The sequence below is a fragment of the Aythya fuligula genome, chromosome 3 (assembly GCF_009819795.1).
Source record: "Aythya fuligula isolate bAytFul2 chromosome 3, bAytFul2.pri, whole genome shotgun sequence".
NCBI classification, from domain to species: Eukaryota; Metazoa; Chordata; class Aves; order Anseriformes; family Anatidae; genus Aythya; species Aythya fuligula.
This window is the reverse complement of record NC_045561.1, coordinates 81,533,222-81,551,053: the sequence shown is the minus strand read 5'-3', so window position 1 is coordinate 81,551,053 and position 17,832 is coordinate 81,533,222. Positions and strand designations below refer to the sequence as shown.

At 41.7% G+C, this 17,832-nt stretch overlaps 1 protein-coding gene across 2 annotated transcripts in view; it reads left to right on the top strand.

Moving 5' to 3' along the window:
• Window positions 1-17,832, top strand: part of MOXD1 (monooxygenase DBH like 1) — a 72,341-nt gene that overhangs the window by 14,865 nt on the left and 39,644 nt on the right. Inside the window, exons 1-4 of one of the 2 annotated variants that reach the window (XM_032183506.1) lie at window positions 2,929-3,201; window positions 14,894-15,040; window positions 16,509-16,676; window positions 16,791-16,874. In XM_032183506.1, coding sequence (XP_032039397.1) covers window positions 2,929-3,201; window positions 14,894-15,040; window positions 16,509-16,676; window positions 16,791-16,874 — 672 coding nt within the window. Of the gene's footprint in view, window positions 1-2,928; window positions 3,202-14,893; window positions 15,041-16,508; window positions 16,677-16,790; window positions 16,875-17,832 lie in introns of those variants that run through there. The other variant, XM_032183507.1, reaches the window with a different exon arrangement.

Sequence of the window (17,832 nt, the reverse complement as noted above, 5' to 3'; positions counted from 1 at the left end):
GACTGACCATAACCCCCATTCCCCGTTCCCCTGCGCCGCTCGGGGGGAGGAGGTGGAAAAGGGTGGATGGGGGGGGAAGGTGCTTTTGTTTTTTTTTTTTTTTCCTTTGTTTTCTCACTTCTCTCGCTTGTTAGTTGTAGGCAATAAATCTTACTATCTCCTTATGCCGAGTCTGTTTTGCCCGTTACAATAATTATTGCGTGATTTTCTCGTCCTTATCTCAATCCTTGAGCCCTTTTCACATATTTTCTCCCCATTCCTCTTTGAGGAGGGGGAGTGAGAGAGCGGCTGTGGTGGAGCTCGGCTGCCCACTCGAGCGGAACCACGACATAAGTTTTTAATGCTTTATAGATCTTGCACTTTTTTTCTCAAATGTTTGTGACATGAACAAGAATGACATATTTTTACACAGTATTTTAGTATACGGGCAATGCTGTGTAATTCTGTCAGGCAAGATCATCTTCTATAATGTCAGTAAGAAATCTAAAGAGGGAAAGCACTCACTGAATCACTCTGTGCTTGGTGAGGTGGCTGCCTTCTGAAAGAGAAGAGGTGGGATTGGGTTCATCCAGGAGAAGGTGGTGACCTGATGTTGCTTCCCACTCCTGCCTGCAGCATTGCTTCTAGGACAAGGATCAGATTTAAAATGCACTTTTGTATGAGTTTGGTCTCATTCTGATGAAAAAAAATAAAGAAATAAAAACATTGTTTTGTCACTGAAGTATCCTATTGTGAGATTTCGGGTTGCACTTCTCTACCCATAATGTGCCTCTTCTAACACCACTAGGAAAGTTTTATTACATTGGTATTGTTCTTAGGATTATAAACAGCAGCAAGTACAAAAAGGTTGGTTTTGTCACTGTATTTGTAGATCAAGCACACCAGCTGTGCAAAACTGTTTGGATGGTTTGTTTTGATGGAAAAATATCTGCTGGAGGTTGGAAAGCAGCAGGCCTGCTATTCCCGCACTCTTCGAGTTACAGATTCATGCACACTACAATGGGATAAGCAGTGCCACTGGGCTCAGCTCAGTCACTGGAGGACAGGTTAGCATCCCCAGATGTTGGTGAAGGGTCACCAAGGCTTGTGAATAAAGCCTTCAGGAGCAGCTCTCTGCAGCTCTGAAGGTGCAGGCTGACCCTTGAGCGGCATGGAGAGAAGTTCATTTGGTCCCAGAGGGCACTGCAGGAACTCTAGTATTGTTTCTGTCCCAGCCCTCAGCCTCCAGAATGCCATTTTTCCCCACAAAATAAAATAAAGCCCAGCAGCAGTCTGCGGCTAGCTGCTGAGTCGTGGTGGAGCAGGGAAGCCCTGGCCGTGGGCTCTGCAGGCACAGGATGCTAGCCTGCACGCCAGGCTGCTGGGGGCTGTCCCGCTCCAAGGCTGGGCTCCCTGCAGCTCACCTGAAACACCAGACTTCCCTGTAGTATCTCCACTTTTACCAACCCCGCAATAACAAACCTCTGGTCATCTTCTCTGCAGCTTGCCCAAGTTATGAGGCGGTGCTGCAGTCTCGGCTTTCGTCTGAATTTACTGGAATGATCTCAGCTGACCCAGAGCCTAGGTTCATGGGAGCCTGCTCTTCAGTTTCCTGTCTGCTCCTGTGTGGCACAGCCTGTGGGCAGCCTCCTCAGTGCTCACCTCCCTCCACCTCCACTTCCCCTTGGCCCCAGCATCCCTGCTGCCTGGGAACCCTGCTTCTGTTCCCCGTGCATACTGGGCTTCCTGAGATGCTCTCTACAAAAGAATATCCCGTGTCATGTACATTCTAAGATGTCAGTATCATCTCTACTAATCATCACAGGGTACATTTAAATAAGTATTTTCCATTTTTTTTCTGCACAAGTGGTGGCTACTGTCACAGTTGAACGACGACAGCTCTCCTCCCAGTTGTGCACCTCACTCCATTGGTCTGGGAGTGAGGTTGGTGCCTGAGCTCATGGTGTCCACAGGACTGAAACTTTACCTTAGGTTTTCTGTTGTGTAAGAACAGAATAAACGTTTTGGGAAATATCCTCCATTCATAAAACATAAGAATATTTTGCGCAACTCTGTAAGACGTGGTTTTACTAAGGATGCGTCCCACACTTGAGTGCTGAGGCCACACCTGTGGCCTGCAGAAGTATCGTGCCCTTGCAGCTTCTGCTTAGATTCATCCCCATCCCCTTGTAGCTGTTAGCTGGCTTTGAGACAAGAACCTTACAAGCTGACATCTCATCGTTTTCTATTTTGTGAGTTGCCCGAGTTTGCAGTATTGAAGTTACTGCTGTAGCGGGAAGAAAGGCCACAGAAAATTTTCCCTTTGAAAATGATTTCCATTTCACCGGTACCTTTTTTTCTTATGACGTTTTAGGTGAAAATAATTTTTGGTGCTTCTTTCTCTCTCTCTCTCTCTCTCTCTCTCTCTCTTTCTTTCTGTCTTTCTTTAAGGTTTCCTATTTTAGGGGTGTTTAGTTCGATGTGTGGCTCACACGGCGGTGTGTGCTGCTGTTTGCCCCGGTGCTGTTCGTGTCGGCAGCCCTCAAGACCCCGGCCGGCTGCCAGGCAGCACGCGTTTCGCTCCCGCTGAGCGCTGCCGGGCTCTTCCCGGTAAGTTTCACCTCGCACAAAGCACCTCCAGCAGCCCAGCGCCTTCTTTGCCAAGCGGACCTCGGGCTGCCTGCGCACCTCGGGGCTTCCCCCGTCGGGGGGAAAGGGGGCGATGCCGAGGTCCTGCCGACGGGACCCCCACGAGGGGTGGGCACCGAGGGGCGGGCACCGAGGGGCGACCAGAGCGGCGGCGGCGGCCCCGGTGCGCGCACCCCCGACGGGGCCGTCCGGCCGGCGCGGTGCCGCCCGCAGCGGGGGCGGGGTGAGCGGGGCTCCCGGCCCCCCCCGGGCCGCCCGGGCAGCGCACACGCCTCGCACACTCACACGCGTGGCGAGAGGATGCGGCGGCTGCGCCCCTGGGCGCTGGTGCCGGTGCTGGGCGCCCTGCTGGCCGCCGGCTCCGGGTCCCCGTCGCGGAGCTACCCGCACAGCGCCCTGCTCGACGGGGCGGCCGCCTACCTCCTGCGCTGGGGCCGCCGCGGCAGCGCCCTCGCCTTCCGCCTGGAGGTGCGCACCCGCGGCTACGTGGGCTTCGGGCTCTCGGCCAGCGGCGGCATGGCCTCGGCGGACATCGTGGTGGGGGGCGTGGAGGGGGGACAGCCCTACCTGCAGGTAAGGACCGGCTCCTTCCCCGAGACGGCACCCCCCGCTCCGCTCCCCTGCCCTGCCCCGAGCCCCCTTGCCCCGCCAGCCTCCTTTCCCCGACCCCCGGTTCTCCCGCAGCCCCCCGCTGCCGGCCTCCCCCTGCCTCCCGCACGGCTCCCCCGCTCCCCTCGCCCTGCTCGGCGCCGGCCGGGCTTGCTCCCTGCTCGCTCCCTGCTCGCTCCCTATAACGCCCCGGGCTGCCGATGGACGTGGCTCCGGGAACAGCCCCCGCTGGCCCCGGCCTTTGTCTTCCTCCTCGCCTCACCCGGAGATGCTCCGACCTTGCCACCGAAAAGGGCACGCCACTTGTCCCTCGCCTGGCAAAGTGACCCCCGAAGAGTCCGGCAGCCTTGGTGTAAATCCCTAGATATTTTCCCCTAGCTGTCTAGGTGTTGCTGAGGCCGTGGCTGGGGACGTGGGCTCAGCCGGGGCTTGCAGAGAAGCTCCGCTCCGAGAGGCACTGGGGAAAGGGACCCTCGCCGCCGGTCTCCCCCTGAGCCCCTGCCTGGGGGGATTGCTGTGGGGCCAGGGAGCAGGGACAGCACGTCCCGTGAGACAGAGAGGGGAGTAAGGCTCGGCGTGGCGACCTGTCACCCTCCTTGCCTGGATAACAACTTTTATAGAGACAATTTAAGGGCAGAGTAATGCCCGGTACAGTCGAGGAGCTGTCTTGCTTCATTTCGTTGGAGCTAGCTGATCTTTGAAGCTGCTGCTTAAATTTTGAGAGTTTTCTTTTGTAAGAGTATGGATTTTAACTAACTTTTTGCCATAAGAAAACCAAATGCCTAAGAATCTCTCTCTACTGTTTGTCAAGGCTATAAAATCAAACCTTTTCTAGAAAAAGGGTGCTTTTAGCATAAATATATTTTTCTCCTATATTTTCTCCTATTAGTTTACTACATCAAGTTTAGCGAAATATGTGTCTTATTTAAGTTCAAACTAACGATTTCCAGAATATTTTTTTCTCGTATTTCAAAGTGAAGATTATTCTTTTTTCAGAAAACCTCAGTCCAAACAAACCCCTAATAATAAGAAGAAAACCCATTCTAGTCATTGAGCAGCATGGCTCTTAGAGGTGCAGAATGTGAGGCTTGCTGGAGCCCTACAGTTCAGAAGATACACATCTTAAGCATTAAAAGAAACCAAACTTTCTGTTTGGCTAAAATTTGGCTATCCTCTTTTTCCAAGCAAGCATTTTGGAAAGGCATCCAAACCAAAGGTGTCCAGTGACACCAGGGGAGAATCCATCACTTCCCTTGGTAGTCTGTGGCAGTGGCAAGCCTTTGCCCTTCCTCATTTCCAGTATTTGTCTGGCTAGGTTCAGATTCCAGATATGCATTTTCTCTGCCAGATTTAAAAGTCTGTCTCCTTCACCCAGCTCCCATAAAATAATTTATATGCTGTAATCAAGTCACTCCTCTATTTTCTTTTGCATAAAATAAATAGATCCATCTCTGTATGTATCCCACTGCAGGTCATTTTCTCCAGCACTCACTGTGCTTTTGTGGCTCTTTTCAACATCCCTCATAGGTTTTCAGCATCCTTAAAAATATCGTGTATACAGAATTTCATTCTTCATCCAAAGACATCACATGGCAAATAGAAAACGGAGAGAAAGGGGAAAGACTGTAGCAAGTGCCTCCTGTCAGGGAACAGCTGATACTTTTCCTGAAACACTAATTTAACACATAAACATCTGCTATGCAAAGTGCTATGAGTTATTGTGTTACGCTCTGGAGTAGATAAGGCACAGAAGAAATAACTTCTATCTGTTAAGCTTGCTGGCATCTTGGTATTTTCCCTATCCCCATTTCTTCTCCAGTTAGGCAGCAAAGAAAGGTTTATTTTTAAACTGGGAGGAGGTCTTTTAAAAAAAGGTGGTCTGTTAAAAATATTTCTGTGCCTTCACTGAAAGAAGGAAAGGTGAGAAACAAAGAGGATAGCCTAAACGCTTTGAAGAAACGAAATTTGTCCAAAGGTTTTTTTTTTGTTTTTTTTTTTTTTTTTCTGGACAGGCAATACAGACTGATATAAAACAAATACCTTGTTCCAGAATCCTATTTTAATAGTGTCTAATTCTTTACTTAGACACATAGTTAATATTTTTAAAACACTTCATTTATTAATTGTATATCATCATTTACATTATGTGCTACTAAAAAGATTTATTTTTTTTTTCATAGATAGCGGCCTTGGAAGTGTGTGGTTTTATGCCTAGCTGCACACTGGAAGATTTGTACACCATATAATGAAAGAACTTACTTTTCTTTTCGGTTTTAGAAATATGTTTTTTTTCCATGATCATCAATCGGAAAATGTGCATCGTGGTCTAAACTCTTAGAAGGGTCATTTTCTGGTTTCTTTCACAGTTTTGAGACGCTAGTTAGTGGCCTGATTTTTCGAAGTTGTTCTGAAACACCTTTATAGCCTTTCAAGTGGGCATTAAAATTGCTAGTCTCTTAAGAGAATTTAGCTTTTTCCCCACCTTAAATCCTCTCTCCTCCTCTAAAAATAGAAAGTGTTCTCAGAGGGAAGAGTCCTCTTGTGGGAGCAGACATGTAAATGAAGTTAGACTACCACCCTCTGTAAAGGAACTAACAGCAGATACTCCCTGGTTTGTGAGAGAGCAATGTACAGAGGCAGAGGAAAAGTTCCAGTTCATTTTCAGAGAGGAGAGAGAACATTTCCTCTGGCATTTATTCTTCATCCTCTCACAGCAAACAGATGTGATTCCCGCCATCAGCAGGCAGTGCCTTTCCTTTAAAAAATCTGATGACTCAAAAGTTCTGGATATCTGAAATTGGATTTTACTTTATTGGTTTTTAGACGTTTTGTGATCTTTGGTGTAGTGGGTTACTTGTTTTACTTTGCTTTTCCATGTCTGAACTGTATTTAAGGAAAAGGAGGTCTGGCATAATGAGTAAAGACTGGAAAGATGCAAAAGACATAATTTTAGTTTTCTCTAAGTATATTAAGGTAAAAAGTGTTACGATGCCATGTGAGAGAAGTACTGGAGTAGCTTTTTGAAGAGGTTTTGAATGATTCTCAAATTACACACTGATTATCGTAACATTTTGGGAAGTCAGTATTTGGAACAGGAACCTAGACATCTTTGGGGAGGGCGTAGAAGACATAGCGTGCGTGCATGCATGCATACATGCACATCAGTGTTGTATTTTGAGGGAGCCACCTCCACCAAAAAGAAGCAGATCAGTGAGCACTTAATTCTAGCATGTCCCTAAGAGTCCCATCATGCACAGTTGCAGACTACGTGGGGTTTGGGTGAGCATGTTTGAGAAAAAGTAGAAGATACCAACAGGGTCTGGTATTGAAGAGCTGAGAGCTACCTTTATCATTGTAGGGAGGGGGTGGGCTTGGAAGAATAGCTCGTACTCAGCAAAATGTTCCCTGCAATATTGCTGTGGTCACTTGCAGCATGTGTTGCTCTTCATAAAAGTTTTTGGGACAGCTCCAGCTTTTGCATTTAGCGTTCCTTCCTGCCTTCTTCTTTGTGTGTGTGTGTGTGTGTATGCTTATGAATTGACACAGCATGCATTTTCATGCTAGACCCATGCCTTTTCCTTGGTCTCCACCCCTGTCTGGAATTGTGCATCCCCACCCACAGCACGTAGCTGCTGAGAGCCCCATTTTGGGGAGAGTAATCCTCCTTGATGAATGGCTATTTTGTGCAAGTTATACAAGAGAGTTGCATTGTTAGAGTCTTCTGTTGAACTTGCACAAAAATAGTCCCTACTCAGGGTGAATAAGGACTGTGTGTCACTAAAAAGTACTTTATTATTCATTACAGCCTTGCTTGTTAACTGTCACCCAAACTAAAGAATATCTGTTATCAAATGTATCCCATGGAGTTAGCTTAATTGCTCACAGGGAAGTACTTGGAAGAGATTTTAAAGGACAGAAAACAGTGAGCATTCTCTGTACTTAACGATATGCTGCTTTTAAGTGCACTCATGCCAACAGCAACAAAAGAAGTGTTTAGAAAACAACTTGAAAGGCACCAAAAGAGAGATGCAAAGTGAGTGCCACACTGACATATCTCAGTCGGTGCTTTGTTGGAGGTATTTCATGCCTTCGGGCATTGTGGCAAAATCTCCAGATGACTAATGAGCCCTCTTGGCTTCAATGTGGGGCATTAAGAGACGCTACAGCGTACATCTCCACCGGCTGGGTGCTTTGTATTTCCCTTTCAGAGGTACAATAGTTAGGACAAGGAAGCAACAATTGGTGAACAGAAGATGAGAATAATTCTGGAGCTCTTGTGTTTTGCAGGCCTCAGGGGTCTGTTTTGCAAGCTGTTTTTTGTTTGTTTGTTTGTTTCCAAAATACCTGGTGTGTTGCTTGCAGATTGGATTTTGGCAACACCAAGGAAACTTTTACAGCTCCACAAAAATAAGTACCTCTTACTGGCAGAGCTTCACACCTGGAGCAATATGGAAAAGTAGCCACCATGAGTGATGCAAAGGCTTAAAATTACAGGGTAATGGTTTTATTCTCCATATAAGCCATATCTTAGAAATAGGAGAGGGATGAGGGGAGATTTTTGAAAGCACATAGAGAAAATGTTGGGAACAAGTCTCATTAATATTTGTGCTTCAAAATCCCTGCAGTGTTTTGAAAACTTCCTCATAATTGAAGTAATTAAAGTTATTAAAACAAGAAAACTTGTGCTGTTTAAATGGGTTCCCGTATAAGGAAAGTTCTTAGTGATAAAGTATAGTTGTGAGATTGGATCATGCAGTATCTCCTAGTTACAGTTTTCTTTCCCTTAAAACACATTGCGACATGTTTTGTCTAGTCTGTGTTAGGATAGCCTTTAATCTAGCTCTGTAACTTCTGATATAATTGGAGTATAAATTCCAAAATCAACATTTATTCTTGATGTAAAGACTCCTTGGGACTCTGTTGCAAAGTCGAATTCTCCATGCTGATAAGCAATGCCATATTTCAACTGCTGATGCTTCTTACACCTGTGTGTGGCAAGCTAGAGAGCCCGCCATGATTCAGTGCTTTTCATTTGTGTGTGTAGAAAGTGAAGTTTTTGTATGTTCCATGGGTGCCACAGAAACCAAGGGTTTCTACAGGTTGTTGGCTACTGGATGGCAGCCCTGGGCAGCATCAAACAAGATATGAGAAATACACTGAAGTGTATTCGACTTACAGCTTACATGAGCAAAGACGTGTCTCTCAGTAAATAATTGTTTCATGTATAAAAAATGCTTTTTTTTTTTTTTTTTTTTCAAAGCCAATATCTGTACATGTACACACATGTGCATGCATTATCTGGGTACATAAACACAGAAGTGGAAAATGTGTGTCTGTATGTGTGTACATTTAAAAAACAGCCGCCCCCCCCAATTATTATTTGTTACAGATAAAAATGTTCCATCCTTGTGACAGTTAGCAGTATACCTGAAGTAAACAAGCTACATTGACTCCAGTGTATCTCAGGCAGTGTAGCTGGAACCATACCAGGAGGAGATGCAGCTTGTCAGTGCTGTCCCTGTGACTAAGATCTGGGCTTCTCAGGAAGAAATGAATCATCTCATGCTAATCTGGTGTGTAGGTTAAAAAAAAACACACACCCAACAAATCAGTCCATTAGCTCTGACCAGTCTGCTTACAGGGCAGCAGCTGAACTTACTGATCCCACTGACTTCAGGAACTTCTTGCAGCTGTTTGATTGCTGCTGCTGTACCTTTTTCTGTGGATATTTTTCCATTTGCAGGCCAATCCCAAGATTTGGATCAGTCAACTGGAATGCTCTCAAGGTGTTCCTACATGAAGCAGTGGTGCTTTCAGACTCCTACTACTTCATGTTAGTTTTCTGGGGGTGGGCTTTGCTTTTCACTGACATAGGAGTATAAGAGTATAGTACGATCTTTGCCTTGAACTCAAGCTGTAATTATTTGGGGTTGAAAAAAGTTTGTTTGCTTATTTGTAAACTCATGCTCTGTTTACTTCTTGCCAAATACAATGTACAAACAGTTGTGTGTTTTTTTTTTTTTTTTTTGTTTTATATGGTAATATCCAGTGTGTGCTGGAACCATGAGCAGCAGGATTCCATCTGAATTAAATGCAACAATAAAAAAGAGAAATGTTAACCACAGTTATTTTTTTGGAAACCCAGAAAGACATAGCTTGGTGCTGATTTCAGACAGAAGTTTTGGTCACTTCTTTTGCACACTATGGCAATTTATCCATCCTATTTATACTAGGATAGATCTCTTCTGCCAACTTTCGTGTTGGTTGCAGCTTCCGAATTCCTTTGCCAGTCTCGTCTTCAGCCCCCATCTCAGATAACATCAGATGGGTAGTCTGGGGATATTCAAAACTGCACGAGCTGCCTGCAGACCACAGGTGAAGACTAGATGTGACAAAGCTTGATTTTTCCCTCATTTCCCATTCCTAGCTTGTCCTTTGACTTGCTTGCAACTCTTCCACTGCTGCTGGAATGGCAGGGAGCTCCTGGCTGGAGGGGGGCAACACACATAAATCAGAGCTGCTCCCAAGCCAAGCCTGCAAGACGATTGCTGGATGGGCCACAGTTTGGAAGCTGTTCGCTGCTCCTTTAGGTTGAAAGGTGCTGTATATAATTTAGCATGGGAAATGGATACCATAAACAAAACGAGCTTGTACATTGTAAAGATCTGGGGAGGGAGTCCTATAAACACCTGTTCAAGTATGCAATAACAGCTGGTAGTGCTTTTCAGGTCAGGCTTCTTGGTGCAGCTGTGCTTACATTCTCTGAGGATAAAAAAGCCCATTTGCATCTTTTATTTTATTTTATTTTATTTTATTTTATTTTATTTTATTTTATTTTATTTTATTTTATTTTATTTTATTTTATTTTATTTTATTTTTTAACAACCTTAAGAAATTATTCTTCCCATCTTTGTAGCACAACAATCAGAAACTGTTTATGCCACACAACATTTTTTTTTTGAGAAAGAAGGAGGTTAATAGGATCTGAAAAACTGTGCAGTATGATGGGCCTCACTTCTGGAAAAGAACATACAAGAACTTGTACAATCAAGAAGATTTTTCATTTTCTGTAAGTTATTTCAACTTCTAGGTAGCATAAGGAACGAGATACCTAACTATTTGATCTCACAGCATAGCCCCCAATTTAAAATGCCAGCATGCCCAATATAATCAATGGGAGTGCAGAAGCTTTCAATGTTTCAAAAGTAAACAGTTTATCTAAGTAAATTGTAAAATAAGAACAACATCTTAGTTATTTCATGGCATGACAAATAATGCTTCCAAATCTTTGTTTAAAACACTTATTGTTTAAACAATCAAAATAAGATGTTTGAACCAGAAAAATAGTCATTACAGCTTTACCTTCTTTCTATAACTCCTATGCTTCTGTAAAATTGATGTAAAACTTAGAAGCTTTATCTTTATTTCACATATATATTCTGTGTGTGCATAAGAAACCAAAGAATCTGGATTCAGGGGCTGACAGTAAATAAAGCTGTATTTACAGGTTTTTGCTGAGTGTTTCAGAAATTCAGTATTAAGGACCTGATAATTATTACTGATCTGTGTTGGAACTCCATTAAATTCAGAATTATTTGTATCAGTATAATCTTGCCCACAAAACACACAGGTTTTCCGACTGTATGGCATGCCAAAACCAAATCTTTGTAAAAGATGTAGCCATATTAGTGCCTTTTCCTATTTGGTAGGAAGAATAAACTGTTCTGAAATGAGGCAGGTTTCAGACCATCTGTGATGGATATTGAAGCACTGTGATTCTGTTGATGAAAATGTCCCACTCCTTTCTCAACAGAATTAAATGTGTGAAACTTGCAAATTTAGGTGAGTTCTGTGTTACAGCAGACTATCTCTGAGAGCATTCAGGACCATATTTAGATTCCTTCTGTTGAGCTGAACCCCAGATGCCTGATGTCTGGCTTCTGGTGCGTTCATCCTCTGTGCTGTCCTTTGGCCTTGTAAGTCACATTTACATGCCTTCAGAGGAACCAAGCTTTCTCCCATGAGCAGACACAAGGATTTAAGTGGAGTATAGGCTGTCCGAATGTGGTAATGTGGTGTTACACCATAGTCCACAGGACTTTTATTTGTTACCATTTTTCCTTTCTGAAAGGAAGCATCTCTAGATACACATTTTTATGTCTTTAATGTTTGTGATGCCACCTACCCAAATCACAAGGGGCTTACCTGTGTTGCAAGAAAGTTATCCACATTATGTATGTTCCATGCTAATGCATGAATATAATTGTTTAAAAAACAATAGTCTTTACACAGACTTTGTTTAGCAAGTATGAGCATAGATGACTTCAACTTCCAGACATTTTTTCTTACTTTTCCAACATACTGTTGAAAAGGATGTGGCATCACAGCTTGTCCGTGTGTCTTCTTTTTTGATAACCCCCTTTTGTTCATTAAGGTTGGTACACAAACATGTGTGTATGTGTGTCTTAAAGTTTTGTAAGCTCTTATGAATAAATTGAGTAAAGCATGCATAGATTGACATAGTCTGTTATTTGAACAGAAAGAGATCAGAATGCTTTGGCAACGTGGCCTTGTTTTGTTTTCAAAGTGGCTAACAAGCTGTTTTCATGTCAGGGATTGAGCAATCAAATTCTGAGCTGCTCCGAAATTTTCTTGTTACATTATTTGATTTTAGTTTTATGATGAACGTCTGGATAATTTTTAACAAAAGAAATAAAAATAGTAATAGAGGCAGTTCATAATTCATAAATAGCTCCTGGTAAATGTATTCATGCTAGATTCCCCTAGTGCTGCCCAATTGCACTCAGTGGAGTTATAGGACTTGGGCGATACAGGAACATCCCCATCTTCCCATGAGTTTTATGAATTTGCTTCCTGGGTATTCTCAGGATCCTGGTGTCAAGGGATGTTTCAAGGTGATGTATATCAGGCAGAGGAAGTAAGCAGAGCCAGCAAATTCATTAATTCACAGAAGTTTTCACGTGGGAAAGATTAACGTTAGTTGGTCAGATTAAAATCTACCCACAGAGTACTTTCCGGGGAGTGACGGAGCGAGGTGCCGCAGAGGCGATGCAGGGTCAGCAGTGAGCACCCATGTGGGCAGTGGGATCACCTTCCCCAGAGCACTCACCTGCAGGCACAAAGGGAGCCCCTTACAGTGAGCCGGAGCTGGGACCTGTCTTTGACCGTCATCCAGGAGAATGAAATCATTCCATTGACAATTGCGTTATCAAGGCACATCTGAGCCATATCTTAATTACACAGCTTCTTCCAGTTATCTTGCACTCTCCCTGCAGGCTTGTAGAGTTCAGGGCTATATAACATGCTTGCTTTTTTATTTTATTTTATTTTATTTTATTTTATTTTATTTTATTTTATTTTATTTTATTTTATTTTATTTTATTTTATTTTATTTTATTTTATTTTATTTTATTTTATTTTATTTTTATTTTTTGGGGGGGTTACAGAGAAATACTTTAGAGATTTTAAGAAATGGTGAAGATCACCAGAAAAATATTTGAGTGTACGCACATAACTTGGCTTTATATTTCTGAACTTTCCTTCCCAGATGTTTCAGGCAAAAACTTTCAACCCAATCCCATGTGGAAAAGCTATTCTTGGATCTCTGGGTGCTTATTCTAATACAAGGATGCCTCCTTCCAGTTTAACCTAACATTTCAGAAAAGATATCACACTTACGTAAAAGCCAATGTTCACAAGGATACAATTCTAGTCCAGATAAGCCCTTACTATTTCTAGGATGAAAGCAGAGGTTCCATAGAAATGTGTTTTCAGAACAGGGATGGTATTCTGTGTAGATACACAATGTCTATGTCCACGCTCTGATTTAGGGGTGAAATTGAGCAATTGAGCATTTTGTTCCCATAAAATACCCACCTTCAAGTACCATCCCAGAACAGGCCCATCATTTCCATCTGGAAGAGCAAATTCATTGTTCTTTCTCTAAACAAACATAACTCATCACTTTCCTTTCTTTCAGCATAGAACTCCAGCTCCCAGACCTCTCTTTTGCTCTTTCTGATGAGAGTTTTTCCAAGTGTGTATTTTTTCATATAAGTATTCATTCACTTATAGTCACAAAAAAAGTGCTGATGGGAAAAGGACTCTTTTCAGTACCTTTCGTTTTTTATTTATTTTTTAATTATTTTTTATTTAGATTTGTTTTGGAGGTGAAAAAATATTGAATAATATAGTTACAGGAAGACAGAACTAAATCTGAATGTTTTCATACTGATAAAATGATCTGCTTCTTACCCTTTTCTTCCTTGAACCTATATGAGATAATTTCATTAAATTTTTCATCTAAATTAAAATATCTTGATGAAATGTTTGGGCATGCAGCTATTTGTACATCAATAACAGGCAGACCAGCCTATGAACTGTGACTGGTGTGCACATGGTCTCTTGTACACACAAAGATTTCATGGGTGCAGTTAAGTTGAAGATTGTGGCTCCTAAATGATCCTTTAGTGAATTAAAACTGGCAGCCACTTTTACCAGTATTAAGATACTCGGGCAAAACATTTTACAGTTTTTCAGCTTTGTTGTCTTCTCTTTAACAAAGGGATGTAAAAGCTAGAAATCCCTCTAAAAGGAAATGGAAATCCAAATAGCTTGAGTTAAATGCCTTCAAGAAGCAGCAGGTGTTGTGTTATTTTGCTAAGGACAGTGCACTATTAATGGCATCTGCCAGTAACATGTTAAAAAAAAAAAAAAAAAAAAAAAAGACAAAATTGCCTGCTATCAGGTGGTGTATTATGGAAAAAATTAGGTGTTTTGCTAACCAAGGCTAGAGGCTCTCCTCCAGGACTGTATGCTCAGAGCTGTTCCTGCAAACCACCCACCCCTGCCCCAGCCTGAGCAGAAACAGCCTAAAACTCATGGGCGGGCAAGCAGAGGATGCACCTTGGAGGCAGTGGTAGGAGGAGGCTGGAGGAGAGAGAGGAGGAGGCCGGAGGGGCACTGCGCGGCCACTGCAGCTGCGCAGGCAGGAGGAATTTGGGGTGAGGAGGTTAATGACCCAACATTGCTGCTCAGCTCCTCCATTGTACTGTGCTTCTGCTGAGCCGGGGATCATCTTTCTTAACCTTTCCTCTAAGAAAAACCACCCAACCCCAAACCAACAAATAAACTCCAAAACCCTCCAGGCACCTTTTGTGTGCACTAAGCACTGTTCATCCTGGTTAAACTGCAGGATTCCTGGTTCCAATCGATTCTAATCCAAGAGGTTTCCTTTTTGTGGGGTAGGAAAAACAAAGTCGTGAAAAGAGGGAACGGTGATTTTGTTGATTGGAGTATTAAGTGAATTTCTTTCCCTCTGTAATTTCCCCAAAGTTCACAACACCCCAGTTATGATAATTTAGGCTCACTGGTTGAGTACAGCCTTTATTTTCATAGTCATGTACAGGCAGTTAAAGTTGTTCAAGACATTTTTAAGCTGCTTGCCAAGGAGACTTGCTTTCTTGAAGATTTTTAATCCAAAAAAATAATGTTTAGTGTCACCCAAACTGTCATCCCTGAATATTTTACATAAAAACAATGTTAAGTGGATTCAGCATTCCACAAAAAGTTTTTTTTTTTTTTTTTTTTACTTAATATTACCTTTTAATGACGGTCCACCTTTTATTTTCAACAGGATTATTTTACCGATGAAAACAGAGTACTGAAAAAAGACCCACAACAGGATTACCATCTGGAATATGCCATGGAAAACAGTACACACACAATATTGGCTTTTAGCAGAGAACTGCACACTTGTGATACAAATGATAAAAGCATAACGGTAAGATGCTCTGACTATACATATAGAGATGAAATAAATAACTCAGGCCAAAAGTATATGGGATTATGAAACTGGTTATTAAAATCTCATTTTAGTAAAATAAAATAATTAGAGAAATTCACTTAGCAAATGAATTCAGCTCCCAAAGCACTTTCCAAAACATTTATTCTGCCAAATTAACCAGGAAAAATACTTGTGCTGGTTTTATTAAACTCTTATATTTTAATTTCAGCTTTCTTTGTTCCTTCAGTTCAATGCATAAGATTCTCTAATTCGTAACACACCATGTGAACATAGGATTCGAAGAGGTATCTCTGTGCTCTCAGATCCTGTGTCCTACAGTTGCAATCATTCAAGAAACGTCAACTTGAGAAACACTTTTAGATCTTACAGTAACTTGCAATTCATCTTAAATCTAGACTTTTGAGCATATAGAGCTGAAATGTTTCATTTTTGGTTTAATTCTATATTAAAAATAAAGACATTGAAGAACTTAATGATGCAAATTTTTCCATGGTAAATACTTCTCATGGAAAATTCTGTTGTTGCCCTAGTGACTGCTGGACTTCATCTTAAATTATATGAAGTTGATGATTTTCATATTGGAAATGACAGGTAGGTTAGAGAGATTTACAGGGCTTTCTGTGCTTTGGCTTGTTTACTACTACTCATTTTGGAAGCATCACAGTAGCAGTTTAACACTATTGTCATTATCAATGTTTTTGCAATATATGCAATAATAACAACATGAGGAGCTGAAAGATACACGAATGAAATCCACAGCTGTATAAACTGCCAGATTTCCACGCAGTCGATGGATCTGTGGTTTTTGCACCTGCTCCAAATTGTCTCAGTATAATTTAACATTCTGGGACACTTCAACATTTATTAGAGTATTTTGTCTCAGGGGTGATTATTTCAATTTGAGGATGGTTTACAGAGAATTGGTCTATGCTGAAGCAGTAGCTTGATTTTTAAGATGTAAATATGTTGTGTAATTTAATGTCTATCTTCCCTAGCATATAGGGACAGCAGCTCACAAAAGGTGTTCGGATCTTTGCATAGTTGAGCCTGGAAGCTGTTTTGGGAGGGTGTCTTCTGAGTGCTGGTCAAAAGAGTGCCATTTCTAGGAAAAGATGTTCTATATACTTAGTTGGTTATGTGTTTTTGAGTCTGTTCTGCTATTTGCAGTTTTGACTTAAGTTTGCTGCATTAATGAAGAAAGCTATCAGAGAAAGATACAACTTCTGTAGATCCACATGAACCCTGCAAATATAAAACATGATTCATTTTAAAGAAAAAACTGCATCAGTAGATGATTTCGCCTCTGGTATGCATTATAATTGTTCAAATACAGCAACACCTACATCACGCCTATATTAGGAATTAAATGAACTATGTGAAGAAGATATTGTTCCTGCTCCTTATGGGTTTTGTTTGTTTGTTTTGTTTTGTTTTGTTTTTCCAGGAGAGCACAGTGCGGGTAATATGGGCCTACCACCACAAAGACATGGGAGAAGCAGGTCAAAATTATCACGGGTCTAATCGTGGTACAAAGAGTCTGCGTTTACTGAACCCTGAAAAAGCAGAAGTCTCATCTGCCTCTTTGCCATATTTTGACTTGACAAACAAAGACGTAAGTTACTCTGGGTTTTGGATTTATGTGCAGTTAGGGTTAAGCCCAATATTTAGGCTTACACAACAGGGTAGTATGACTTTTATAATATTGTTACCCTTTTCATTAAGACAGGTGCCTATACCAGACAAGGATACAACATATTGGTGTCAAATGTTTAAGATCCCTGTACAACATGAAAAGCACCATGTGACAAAGGTGAGTGATTCAGACTGTGTGAAGTCCAGGTTATGTTTTTTGGTTTTGTGTTTAGAGTTCAGGTGAGGATGGTGACTCTTCAAATCAATTACTGCACTTTCAAAATTTGTTTAGTTCCGTGGTGGAGTAAAACCAAGACCTCTTGTACATCTTCACAAACATGGGTAAAAAGTATGTATTTGTGTGCTCAGCACCTGGCCCTAGTATTTCCCTAACAACCAGCATACAGTGTCCTCTCTCCACCAAGAAAATAAGGTTGAAAGTTACTGCTGTTCATAAACATTTTTGGCAAAGATTAAGTAAAATTGTCTAAAAGCATGTTCTGTCAAGCTTCAACTTTTATATAAGAATGTCATGGATTTCTTTTAAAGGAGAGTAATTTTAGATTAAAAATAATTAATTGGAGAATTCTGTTAAAATGACGGGCATCATGTGAGCACAGAATTCATTACCTTTGGCTGTGTAAAAGCCAAATATTACAAAAAAATAGATGGATGTTGTAGTTTATTCAAAAATTAATGAAAAGGTGTAAACACAAGAAGTTCAGTGTGATCCAAGGTGATTTCAAAACCTACATGCATAAACATGATTTTGTATCATACATTTCCTAGGTTTTCTTTCAGTTTGGAACTGAAAGCTTCAGAGTACTGAGAGAAAGATGGTTCTCACATTCCTCCCCAGGAGCAATATACTGAAGACCTCATAAAGGAACAACTTCTTATTATTGTTCAAGACTACTTAAGATAGCATAGTGATATAGCTAATTAAAATAAGTATACAAGCCTTAAGGTGCATTTTCTATTCATTCATCATTAACTGAATGCTGTATAGATAGTAACCTTAAGGTAGTTTCATATAAATCAATGAACATCAAAAGAACAGAGCAAAGGGTTATTTTAGACTTGCATGGGAAAAATGAAGAAGATAAGATAAAGCCATCTCAGAGGTGGATAATACA